This window comes from Vulpes lagopus, chromosome 3 (genome assembly GCF_018345385.1).
Source record: "Vulpes lagopus strain Blue_001 chromosome 3, ASM1834538v1, whole genome shotgun sequence".
Lineage (NCBI taxonomy): Eukaryota > Metazoa > Chordata > Mammalia > Carnivora > Canidae > Vulpes > Vulpes lagopus.
Window position 1 is genome coordinate 28,730,467 of NC_054826.1, and position 12,870 is coordinate 28,743,336.

General features: G+C 45.5%; 1 protein-coding gene across 3 annotated transcripts in view; it reads left to right on the forward strand.

Annotated features, from left to right (window-relative positions):
* Positions 1-12,870, forward strand: part of AFAP1L1 (actin filament associated protein 1 like 1) — a 58,201-nt gene that overhangs the window by 42,185 nt on the left and 3,146 nt on the right. For all 3 annotated transcript variants that reach the window (XM_041748206.1, XM_041748207.1, XM_041748205.1), the window contains exons 11-17: positions 28-180; positions 1,356-1,567; positions 3,411-3,556; positions 4,152-4,224; positions 5,488-5,599; positions 9,193-9,357; positions 11,366-11,544. In XM_041748206.1, the coding sequence (XP_041604140.1) occupies positions 28-180; positions 1,356-1,567; positions 3,411-3,556; positions 4,152-4,224; positions 5,488-5,599; positions 9,193-9,357; positions 11,366-11,544 (1,040 nt within the window). The remainder of the gene's footprint in view (positions 1-27; positions 181-1,355; positions 1,568-3,410; positions 3,557-4,151; positions 4,225-5,487; positions 5,600-9,192; positions 9,358-11,365; positions 11,545-12,870) is intronic.

A 12,870-nucleotide genomic window follows, 5' to 3' on the forward strand; every position in this document is an offset into this window, starting at 1 on the left:
TCGGGTAACCCATCTCCATGGCAACAGGCAAAGGGAAGAAGAGCAGCTTGGCGGAGCTGAAGGGTTCAATGAGCAGGGCCGCAGGCCGCAAGATCACCCGCATCATCAGCTTCTCCAAGAAGAAGCCGCTGGCTGATGACCTGCAAACATCCTGCCCCGATGAGGAGGTTCCGTGCTGCGGTGGGTCCTGGGGAGGAGGATAATCAGACCCTACAGCTGTGGGTGCTGGGCTAAGCCAGAAAACCCTCTAGGCCTCCCTCCCTTGCTTCCAGGGCAGAGGAGAGAATTGCACCCAACCCGCACTCCGTCAACAATCCACGCCTTTCCATCACTTCTCTCCCGTGAGGCCCTGACACTCAGGAAAAGCCACCTGACTCCCTATCTCTGTTTCCCTGTGACCTCAGCTCCCATCACTGCCCGTCTGTGGACCTCAGTTTCCTCTAGGATGGGAGGAGATTATCTTATTTCCTCTCAGCCCATAACATGCCAGATGTGTTAAGTTACAACTCAGTCTTACAAAGCAATTTCTTGGACAAAAATATTTAAGTACTTAAAAAGGCATTCAGTGTGAGTTAAACGTGGTTATAAATGCCCTCAGTGTGAGTTCAACACGGTTTGGAAGGGAAGACATTTTATTCTGTTCTTGTTAACGCAGTGTCCTGTATGTATCCTGGAATCCAAAAGAAAATTCTGTATTTTGGATATGCAGTAATACTCCATTAAACCTCAAAAAAACGTTATAAAATCACATGGCTATAAAGAATTATTTTGTAACCAGTGAATCAGGGCATGTTATGGGAGAAAAAATCATTTGAGTCTAACATGTTAAGAGTGATTTAAAAAAAAAAAGTGATTTCTAAACCCGTTGGTCATCAGCCTGTGCCTTGCTCATTTTAGAACTTTCTCTTGGGTAGATACTTTTATTCTCACCTGCTGCCACCAGGTGTCAGCATCACCCATTATTTTCTGTCTCAATGGTTCTGGTATTTGGGGAGGAGGAAAGGCAAAAGGGATGGTTGTCCTTTTTCACCTATGGGTGTTCCCTGGCCCTTTTCACCGAGCTGGGTTTGGTAAGAGGGCTGTGTAGCAGTACAAGAATGTGATTATCTGTCCTCATTTCAGACAGGGAAATTAAATTCAGGGAGCAGAGGGGGCCAAAGGTCACAGGATGGCCCAGAGAGTGAGCTGATCTGGGACCCACAAGGCCTTTTTCCAGCTAGAGAATGAGGGTTGTCCGGGTGCTTTGCCCCCGGGGTGTAGACAGACCCATGCAGACCCACAGCTCCCACCTGGGGCTTCCCCAGGACCGGCTGTCGGCTGTCGGGAGGTCATACCGCCCGTCTCCCCCCTCCCAGGCTATCTGAACGTGCTGGTGAACCAAGGCTGGAAGGAGCGCTGGTGCCGCCTGAAATGCAACACTCTGTATTTCCACAAGGATCACACGGACCTGCGGACCCATGTGAATGCCATTGCTCTCCGTGGCTGTGAGGTGGCCCCGGGCTTTGGGCCCAGACATCCATTTGCCTTCAGGATCCTGCGCAACAGGCAGGAGGTTGCCATCCTGGAGGTGAGAGGAGAGAATCCAGGTGGTTCTTGGTGGTGGCAGCTGAGAGGAGTTTGGGCTTGGATATGGGCTTTTGTCTTGGGGGCCTTGCTGCTGACATTCCACAGCCCAAGGAAAAAGTAAGCCCACCTGCTGCCACGTGACCACAAAGGCCTGGCAATTAAAATACAGGGCACCCCCTTAAATTTGAATTTCAGATAAACAGCAATGTTTTGTTTTGTTTTAAAGATTTTATTTGTTTATTCATGAGAGACACAAAGAGAGAGGCAGAGACACAGGCAGAGGGAGAAGCAGGCTCCCTGTGGGGAGAGTGATGCGGGACTCGATCCCGAGACCCCAGGATCATGACCTGAGCCAAAGGCAGACGCTCAACCACTGAGCCACCCAGGCGTCCCAACAATGATTTTAATGTAAGGATATCCTGAGCACTATTTGGGATATACCTAGACTGAAGAAGTATTCGTTGTTTATCTGAAAGTCGAATTTAACAGGGCATTCTGCATTTTTATTTGCTAAATCTGGCGACCCTAGAACCAAGTTTTGTTTATTCTCCCCTATATTAAAATCCCAAGCCTGAGAGGCATCTCGTCTGATCTATCCCGAATCTGATTCTGGAATCCCCTCTAAAAGCTTCTCACCAGTGTCCGGCCACCTCAGGTAAACCACTGCCCTTCAAGGCAGCCTGCCCCTCCCTCCAGCAGCTACATTTTTAGAAAGGTGTTCTCCACACTGAGTTGAAATCTTCAGGCTTCATGAAGCCAGGAACCGTGCCTGTTCTGCATACTTTTGGTTTCTCCAGAACCCAGCATGATGCCCAGCACATACTGAGGGCTCAGTTACTATTTATTGAACAAATGGCTGAATGAGAATGTTTTTTCATGGTCGTTCCTACCCTGTGGCACTCACCCTCCTCCCGGAGGTCCTGCACTATGGGTGGAATCTCTCTTCTACATGTCATTTGTATGGCTTTTTAGAATTGAAAATGCAAACACTGGAGGAAAAGTAAGAGAACATTACAAACAAGGAAACTGAGACCAGGGTCGCCAGGTGCCTTGTCCAAGACTGCAAAGGGGTCAGTGGCCTGTTGGTCTGATCCAAGAACGAAAACCAAGCCTCTTGATCTTGTTTGCTTTGCCGAGTGCCCACTGCCTCACCCACTACTTAAATCTCGAGAAATATTGTCTCTGTCACTCTTTTTTTTTTTTTTTTTTTTTAGGTTGGGATAGGTCTCTTACTTTTCTTAAATTAGACACAGAACTTTCCAGCAAGATGTGTTCATCCTTTGGTCAAGTTTAGCATTTGTGTGTTCAGTTGATATTATAAGAATGCTCTTTAAATGAGAACTAGCAGAGCTGTGGGTTTAGTTAACCAGTAACTTGTTGGCAGTTTTCCTGCTTGCAGTTCTACAAATAATTGGCAGTTATAAGAAAAATGTTTTTTTGATTTTTTGATTGCATGAGAAATAGTCCCCTCCAGTAATAAGTAAATATGTAAAAAAAAAAAATTTTTTTCAGGGAACACCCAAATGCTGTTTTCACATCTAACTGATCACAAAGGTTCTAAGGATAGTGAGTGTGTGTATCATCTTAGAGATGGTCAGGGAGGGCTTCCCCAAGGAGGAGGCATTAGGACTGAAACCTGGATAAAGAAAAGGTGGAAAAAAAAAAAAGGTGGAAGCCACGTGGAGTTCTGGATGTGTGTTGCAGTCCTGTTCCTCTTGGATCCCTAAGTATTGGGTACATAGCAGGTACTGTGCACAAATATGGGTTCGGTGAAAGTGAACAGGTAGCCTGAGCCCCTAACGAACCAAAGTGAACTCATCAGCCTGTTGCCTCCTCTCCCTCAGGCAAACTGCTCAGAGGACATGGGCCGCTGGCTTGGGCTGTTGCTGGTGGAGATGGGCTCCAGAGTCACTCCCGAGGCGCTGCACTATGACTACGTGGACGTGGAGACCTTGACCAGCATTGTCAGTGCGGGGCGCAACTCCTTCCTGTAAGGGGCCTGCACCCCACAGCCCCCCTGCAGCCTCCCAGAACCTCTGAGTCTGGCATGGGCACTGGGAAGGAAGGGAGGAAGATCTGGGGAGGACTCTGTTTCTTTGGGAAGTCAGGGTGGGTGCCTTCCTCCTGCAGTAGGCAGGAGCGAGTTGGCTAAGGGAGGTAGCCCTCGGGTCGGGGGAAGCTGTGGATGCAATGAGCAGAAGAGCAGAAACCCTTCTGCATGGTGACCTGGGCTCAGCTTTTAGGCCACGGAACCTCAGGTTCTCGCACCCCTGGCCATCAGGGCTGCTACATGCATTGGAAGAGCCGGCCAGCGGCTTGGGGTGGTTGCTTGCCTCTTGGATCCTCTGTGTTCACTTAGAGAATGGAGGGGATGAATTACTCACCTCTCAGTTTGCTTGTGAGAATCACATGGGTCACCACCTCTGAGACCATTAACACAGCAATGGCCCAGCACTGCCTAGCTTGGTTGCTGTTACTAACCTTCTAATATCCATCACAGAATCAAATGAGAGTGGATAGAAAAGCACTCTAAGCCACAAAATGTCTTCATCATTGCCATCGTCGTGACGCCTTCTATTTTCTAGATATGCAAGATCCTGCCAGGATCAGTGGCCTGAGCCCCGTGTCTACGATGATGTTCCTTATGAAAAGATACAGGTGCGGTCCCTGTGGCAAAGGCCATGGATTACCTCTTATTCTCTGTCACTACTCCATTTTTCCCATACCTCAGAGTCTAGAAAAGGGAGTCTTAGAGGTGAGAGCTCAGTGTCATCCAGCACTGTCCAAGGCAGGGGTCCTGGCGTGCAGACATGTCTGCTCTCCTCGGCAGCTTGATACCCTCTAAGACTCCCTTTTCTAGACTCTCATCTCTAGACTCCCATCCTTCCTCTGCTTATATGGTTTTTCTTCAGATTCAGATGAACCAGTGGATGTAGCTCGAGATCTTTCTCAGTTGCAGAGATTAGCTGCAAGACAACTTAGTACCTAACAGCATGAATTTTGGACTCAGGGCTGAATCTGGGTTAGCTTGGGCTTCACTTCTCTGGTCCTCACTTTGGCTTCAGATGAATACTATAAAACCTACTCAATTGGATCATTGCAAGAACTAAATGAAATAATATATGGAAAAAAATAAAAATAAAAAATAAAAGAAATACTATATGGAAAGAGCTTAGCAGCGCCTAAACATTGGAATGTTTCACATGCAGTAAATAGTACTATTGCTATCAATATCATTATTATATTATAATCATATTCCATTCATGGTTCCCTGAGCTCTGAGCGGATTCTAAGTGCACTCTTCATGCACAAACGTAAAGTGCCTGGGTGGCACAGGGGCACCTGGGTGGCTCAGTCAGTTAAGCATCTGCCTTTGGCTCAGGTTATGATCTCAGGTCCTAGGATCAAGCCCCTCGTTGGGCTCCCTGCTCAGTAAAGAGTCTGCTTCTCCCTCTCCTTCCCTCTCTCTCAAATAAATAAAATTTTAAAAAATAGATAGCCATTTTATTATGTAACTTCCACCATTGGCTGACATCATCCACGACTTTTTATCTTAACTGGGAATGCTTATATTTAGCAATTTCAGAAATTTTGGAGGATACTTCCAAATGATTTGAAGACAGAAATATCTATGATATATCAAATATGGTCACCCACAGCCCTCGAGACTTCCAAATTCTCCTCTCAACAGATATTCCAGTTTAGGAGTTCCTTCTGCGGCCCATGACAGGAAGGTATGAGGATCAAAGGATATACGCTAGTAGTAGTCTGTAAATTGTTGAGTGTGGCCCCAGTTTAAAAATGTAAGGCCAAGATATCAGAGGTCCTGCAATGCTCACCAACCACGCTTGGACCAAATACACCCCTGCACGGAGGGCTCTGAGCCTACCTGAGCTTACCTTCTTTCTCCATTTTCCACAGGATGAGGAGCCCAAGCGACCTGCTGGGGCCCAGGTGAAACGCCATGCCTCCTCCTGCAGTGAGAAGTCCCATCGAGTGGATCCACAGGTCAAAGTCAAGCGCCATGCCTCCAGTGAGTTCTGGATGGGAGCGAGGGAGGGAAAGAAACGACCCACGGGGTAGGGGATCTCAGATCTGATTTCTCCAGGCATCGGGCAAATAAATTAATGAGTGAAGGGAGATGTAAGAAAATACTCTACCATAAGAAAAAGGACAGTATGAGCCAGGGGTAAGGGGCAGCTAGCATGTGGCCTCAGAGGGAAAAAAAAAAAGGGAATGGGATTGTGGGGGAAGACTGTAGGAACCAGGCATGCTCAGGCTCCACTTATAGGGCCAGCCACTACGCAGCTCCAGCCCATGGCTCCCATGCAGCAGGGCCGGCCCAGGTTTGCAGGTTATTTGACACCAGAAACCTTATATGAAGATTTATATATGAAACCTACTTACTTTTTAATAGTAGCGACTGATTTTCAAAAATTTTAACACTAAAGAAGGCCAAATATGTTTTTATGCTGCAGTGTGGCATATATATGTATACACATATGTTCACATATAAGATTCATCCTCACATTGTGTCTGTTCCAAAGGCTAAAAATATTTATAATTTCTGATCTGCGGTAGTACATGGAGAAATGAAGCCCTCCAAATACCCTTGAGGCAGCTGCCATGAAAGGCATGGCTCACTCCTGTGTCCCAGCCTGAGCTCTCCCTAGCACCCCATGGGAGCTCAGTGAATTGCCTGATTTCCACACTGCACAATAAAGGCTAAGCAGGCCGGACTCTGGTAAATTCTGTTTGATTTCCAACACTAATCTCTGCTCCGATGTGATTCATGAGCCAGCCAGCTTCCAGTAGGACAGCATATTCCAAGAATCTTCCAGTTATTGCTTTACAGTTCTTCCCCCTGCCCCTGAACAAAGTCAAGTTCAGTTCCTTGCTTTTTGAAGATTTATGTTTAAAATACTTTTCTTTATTAGATCCCTACTTCATTAATGTGTCTTCTGGGGGTCAGGAGACCTGTATTCCGTTCCCCCACTTGACCCTTAAATTGCTCAGTAACTTTGAAAAGGGCCCTTCCCCTCCCTGGGTCTGAGTTTTCCCACTGAACAGTCAGGGGGTTGTTGTAGAACATTCCTTATACTACTTTTGTCAGCACTGGAAATACAGGCCTTTACGGGATGCCCATTTTCAAATGGAAAAGTAGGGGCACCTGGGTGGCTCGGTCGGTTAAGCGTCTGACTCTTGATTTCAGGTCAGGTCATGATCCCAGGATCATGAGATCAAGCCCCCGCGTTGGGCTCTGTGCTGAGTGTGAAGCCTGTTTAAGGATTCCCTCTCTCTCTCTCTCTGCCCCTCCCAACTACGCTCATGCTCACTCTCTCATCTGCTCTGTCTAAAAAAAGAATTAAAAAATAAAAATAAAATGGAAAAACAAACTGAAATAAGCATGTAAGATTAAAGAAATCAGAAAACATTCAAAACCACCACAACAAAAATAACAAAACACAGATTCTTTCTTCAAATTAAATGTTATATTGAAGTATAGTTTATAAGAAATATAAAAGCGATGCTGCTCTGGCTGGAGCTAGGAGATCCACTGGTCCCCTGCATTAGCCTGTCAGCAGTCACTGTGAAATCACAGGGCTCTTTGCAGGGCAGTTGGAAACCACAGATCTAGCCCAACAGTGTGTCTCAGATGAAAGCACCGAAGAACATTGAAGTGTCTTGCCCAAGATCATGTTTTAGTTGCTGATGACTCTGTAATGAATTACTCAAAATGTAGTAGCTCAAAAAGTAAAGATGTGTTAAGTCACAGTTTCTGTGGGTCAGGAATCCCGGAGCAAATTAATTATTAGTAGTTCTGGCTTGGGGTCTCTTGAAAGGTTGCTAAATCTATTTCATTTTATTCTCTATTTGTGTCCTTCCAACTCTGGAGGTGTTGAGGTACTATGTATTTTATAAAATACTGAGGATAACAAATGGTGTTTGGGTTTTTTTTTTTCAAAGATTTTATTTATTTATTCATGAGAGACATAGAGAGAGAGGCAGAGACACAGGCAGAGGGAGAAGTAGGCTCCATGCAAGAAGCCCGACGTGGGACTCGATCCCAGATCTCCAGGATCAGGCCCTGGGCTGAAGGCACCACTAAACAACCTAGGCTGCCCGGTGTTTGGGGTTTTTAAGGTCCTTATTGGCTACAATATAACATTGACAACACTTTTCTGGTCTACCGTTTTATTTTCAGTTTGCCAGCCTATAAAATCCAAAAGTCTTCGAGAAAAATCCCCCTAGGATACCATTGTGTATCTGGGACATTGGGGGAAGTATAAGTCCCCTTCTCTTCCCTCCATGCTTTATTTATGATCAGGCTTGAACTACAGTGTTGTTGTGACAAGAACTGGTTGTTCATGTGTCACCGGGTAGCCACTGTGATCTCTACAAGAGCTATAGAGACAAACCCCCAATTATCAGTAAGCCAAGGGAATCACCCCAAACTCCACACCCTACCAACCAACTTAAAAGGGCTGTTGAGTGAATGTCTGAAACTAAAATAAGTAAATAAAAATTTCCCTGAGACATCAGACTGTGGCATTGCCCCAGCGAGAACAGTAATGCATGGCACAGAGCCTGGAGTCAGACACATATGGGCTCAAACTGGGCTCTACCTTCATTAGCTGTGAGACCAACCTCCCTGTGCCTCTGTTCTCCCAACAACAAAATAGAGCTAATAATAGTATTTATGAAGATTAAATGGAAATCAATGTAAATGGCCTAGTGTATAGTAAATGCTCAATTTTTGCCAATTATTGTTACTGTCCACCATAATGTAGAGCCTGCAACAGATTCCTGGGCCCCTCTCTCTCCCCCCACCCATTTTCCAGGAATAAAACAGGCAATGCCTGACTTTAGTCCAAGGTCTTGATTCTCTGTGGCTCTGGGTTGGATGTCCCTGTCTACTTGTCTTATATATACCTGAGAGTTGACTGCAAAATGCCCTTTTAAAACTAAAGTATGGGGGTGGGGTGCCTGGGTGGCTCAGTCAGTTAAGCATCTGCCTTTGACTCATGTCATGATCTTGGAGTCCTGGGATTGAGCCGCAGGTAGGGCTCCCTGCCCAAGAGGGCATCTACTTCTCTTTCTCCCTCTCCCTCTGTGTGCTTGCTTGCTTGCTCTCTGTCTCAGATAAATAAATCTTTAAAAAAAAATTAAAGTGTGCTATACACCACAAAATTTACTTATATCATTATCTGACGTTTACTAAGCACTTCCACTAGATACTGTACCAAGTATTTTCCATGAATTTAAAACTTACCACAATGCTAAGAGGTAAATTTGATCAATGTCCATATTTACAAATGAGGAAACTAAGCCCTAGAGGGAAGCACAGAAACACATCTATTCACTCCTGCCTGATATCACACAACTAGTAAAGGGCAAAAGAGAACACAAGCCTTGGTCTGCATCATTCCAAAGCCCTTGTTCCTAGCCCCTGTGCTCTGCTGCCTCCTTTATGCTCCTGTTTTCTTGAGGGAGTCACACGCCATAGATCTAAATATTCCCATTTTATAGATGGAGAAGTTGAGGCTGAGAAAGATGCTAAGACCACCCAAGTACTCTTAAGAGGTCAGAAAGGGGGGGGCCTTTGCCTGCCTTGTATCTCTGCAGGCGCCAATCAGTACAAGTACGGTAAGAACCGAGCTGAGGAAGATGCCCGAAGGTACCTGGTTGAAAAAGAAAGGCTGGAAAAAGAGAAGGAGACAATCCGGACGGAACTGATGGCCCTAAGGCAGGAGAAGAGAGAGCTGAAGGAAGCCATTCGGAACAACCCAGGTACTACGTGGGTGTGTCCTGGGGGGGGGGCAGCAGGGGGCAGGCCCAGCCTTGACACCTCCCATGGCAGAGGTCACCTGGTTATCCAGAACAGGTGCGCTTCTCCTCCTCTTCTTCTTTAACATCACCATCATCCTCCTTCCTAATAAAAGTGCCATCAATTCAATAACTGCTTTTAGGTAAGGGGATGAAAAAGCATCACAAAAATGTGTACACTTAACGTAGTAAAATTCAAGCTGATTTTAGAAAAGTTAAAATGTGGGAAATAGAGTGTGCCTTAGAATCAAGGAAATAAGAGGTATCATTTTGAACCTCACATTAAGTCACTCATTCACAGAAGTGCTCAGTACCCAACTGTGTAAGACACTGGTCCTGGTGCTAGGAATAATGGAGATAGTCCCAGGATCCTCTTCAGAAATCCAGAGGCATGACCCCCTGCAGGCCCAGCCTGCTCTGGGCTCTCTGCCCCCCATTTTCTGCTGTTTCCTTTGAACTCTCTCTACAGCTGTAGCTTGGCATATTTTCAGCCTGAGCTGTGCACACATGCTTGAGGGAACAGAGGCCTTGTCTTTTATCCTGCTCAGTTTCTTTCTATAGCACATCACTTTGTAACATTTGATTATTTATAATGTTTATCATTTTTATTTATTGTTATTTCTTTCTCATACGCGCGCGCGCACACACACACACACACACACACACACACAACATGAGAACCATAAGGGCAAGGATCTTTGCCTGTTTTTTTTTCACTTATAAATCTCAAGGACCCAGACCAGCACCTGGTACATAGTAAGCACTAAGTACTCAATAAGTATTTACTGAATAGATGAATGAATGAATGAATGAATGAAAGAAAGAAGGAAAGAAAGAAAAAGAAAGAAAGAAAGAAACTTTTAAAACTGATTAAGACCCAACACAGCTCTTGGCATAGAAAATATGCTAATACAGGTTTATTAGTTGACTGAGTAAGCAGCAAAATCCCAGTAGGAACCCATGGTTAATGTAAAGCCATATATTATAACTCAGTTACAAGTAAGAGAAACCAAAGTCAAGCTGGCTTAGAAATGAAAGGAAGCATGCCTGGGTGACTCAGCTGGTTCAGTGTTGGACCCTTGACCTTGGTTTAGGTTGTGATTTCAGGGTCATTAGATTAAGCCCAGCATTGCGTTTTGCACACACAGTGGGGAGTCTGCTTCTCTCCCTTGCCCCTCCCCTTGTGCTCACTCTCTCTAAAATAAATACATCTTTTTTAAAAATTCAAAAAAATTTTTAAAGAAATGTAAAGAAACATGTAGGGGTGCCTGGCTTGCTCAATTGGTAGAGCATATGACTCTTGACCAGGATCATAAGTTCAAGTCCCATATTAAGCTTAGAGCTAACTTAAGAGGAAAAAAAAATAATTGGAAAGCTGAGTGATCAGGTGTAGCAAGGTCCAGGGATTTAAATGATGTCATCACAAAGTATACTTCTCTAATTCTGGCTACTGCCTTCCTCTATGTTGGTTTCATTCTGTGCCCTTCATGGTGTTATAATGGCTGCACAGCCCTGGTCCTCACCTAGTCCTCTCAGCTGCTCCAGCACAGAAAACTTCTCTTCCCAGTGGACTCTACAAAAGCCTCAGAATTCACTCTGATTGGACCAACTCTAAACCAACCACTGTGAAAATGGAGATATGATTATGGGCCAGGTTTAAATTATGTGCCAACCCCTTGAACAAAAATTGAGGTCAATTCCATCCAAATTATAGGGAAGGGGAGGAGAAAGGTGGTTTCCCTGGGGAAAATCAGGATTCTATATCCAGAAGGTAGGGAAATGAGTCCAGGGCTGGTAAAAACCATACAACCCAGCATGAAGCTGGAACTTTAGATCCAAAGTCCAACTCTTAATCCTGACAAAGGGCTGGAAAAGCCCTCCGGAAAGGACAGACTAGAACCTGAGGTCCTGCCAAACCCCCTGATGCTTCAGGCCAGGCTCGGCTGTTTCTCATCGATGTCTCTGGATACAGGAGCCAAGTTAAAGGTTCTGGAGGAAGCTGTGGCCTCCCTGGAAGCTCAGTGTCGGGCCAAGGAGGAGCGCCGGATTGACCTGGAGCTGCGGCTGGTGGCTGTGAAGGAGCGCTTGCAGCAGTCCCTGGCTGGGGGCCCGGCCCTGGGGCTCTCCGTGAGCAGCAAGAACAAGAGTGGGGTGAGTCCATGCCCTTCTGTGCCAGGGGCACCTGCTTCTTAATCCCTTCACTTGCTATCAAGCTTCATGATCATCCTTTGAGGGTAGGAGTTATGCTCATTTACAGATGACCAAACAGACACCCAGAGAGGAGAGGGAACATACTGAAAGAGAGTCTCCCAAAGAGGACAGGGCACCACTGGGAAGGGGACTCTCTGGCCTATGTTGTCTCCTCTGCAGCCCTACCATTTGACTTTTTATCCTGAACCCGAAGTAGCCTTCAAGTTACTGATAATTTTAACTACGATATGTTGAGTAAGAATAACATGTTTGAACAACCACCATAGGTCCGTATAGCATTTTAACCTCTATTATCTCATATGATCTTCATGGCAATGGTGGGAGATAGTGCTAGGTGTATTCAAGCTACTAGATGAACTAAGGAAACAGAGGTCAGACATGTTAAATGACTTACTCAAATTTACTCAGTTAAGTGGGAGACAGGATTTGCAATCCAGGAAGTCTGACTCCAGATCCCAGCATTAGCCCCAGTACACGCGTCTCCCATCTTAGAGTCCCGGGTGTATCAGGCTGTCCGCCGGCCTTTGCATCCAATGCTCCATGCAACCCCACAAGGTAGATACTCTACCCGGAATGAGACCTCCTCAAGGAAAACCTAGCTGACCTCTGTCTCCATCTGAGAGTCTCAACCTCAGCACTACTGACATTTGGGGCCAATAATTCTTTTTATAGGGGACTGCCTTGTGTACTGTAGGAGGATGTTTAGCAGCATTCCTAGCCTCTACCTACTAGATGCCAATAACTCCATACCCAGTTGACAACTAGAAATGTCTCCAGAAATTGCCAAATGTCCCCTGGAAGGGCTCCCATTTGTGAACCACTGGTCTAAACAACCAAGAGTCCCATGGGTTATTCTTTCTCATAGCACTTAGGCACAATTTGTGTATACATGTGTATATGGACATATGTGTGTGTGTATGTATCCTTACTTGTCTAATGTCTGTCTCGCCCACTGGGTTGTATTTTTATTAAAAATTGGGTTTTGACTTACCATTACAGCCTTAGTTAGCCCTTTAACAGAGTCTGAAAAATAGGAGTGCAATAAATGTTTATTTAAAGAATAAAAGTTATGCCTGCCTTCAGACAAGGACATGGACACTCAGATGAAATAACTTGTCTGATACGTTTGGGTTGTCACTGGGAACTGTATTCTTACTGTTGTAGTCGGGAGCCAAGCTGCCTGGTCAAACCACACCCTGCTTCTCTGAAGCCAGGCTGTTTCTTCTGCCCCAGGGCATCCTCTCCAAGGGGCTTTCCAACCTCATT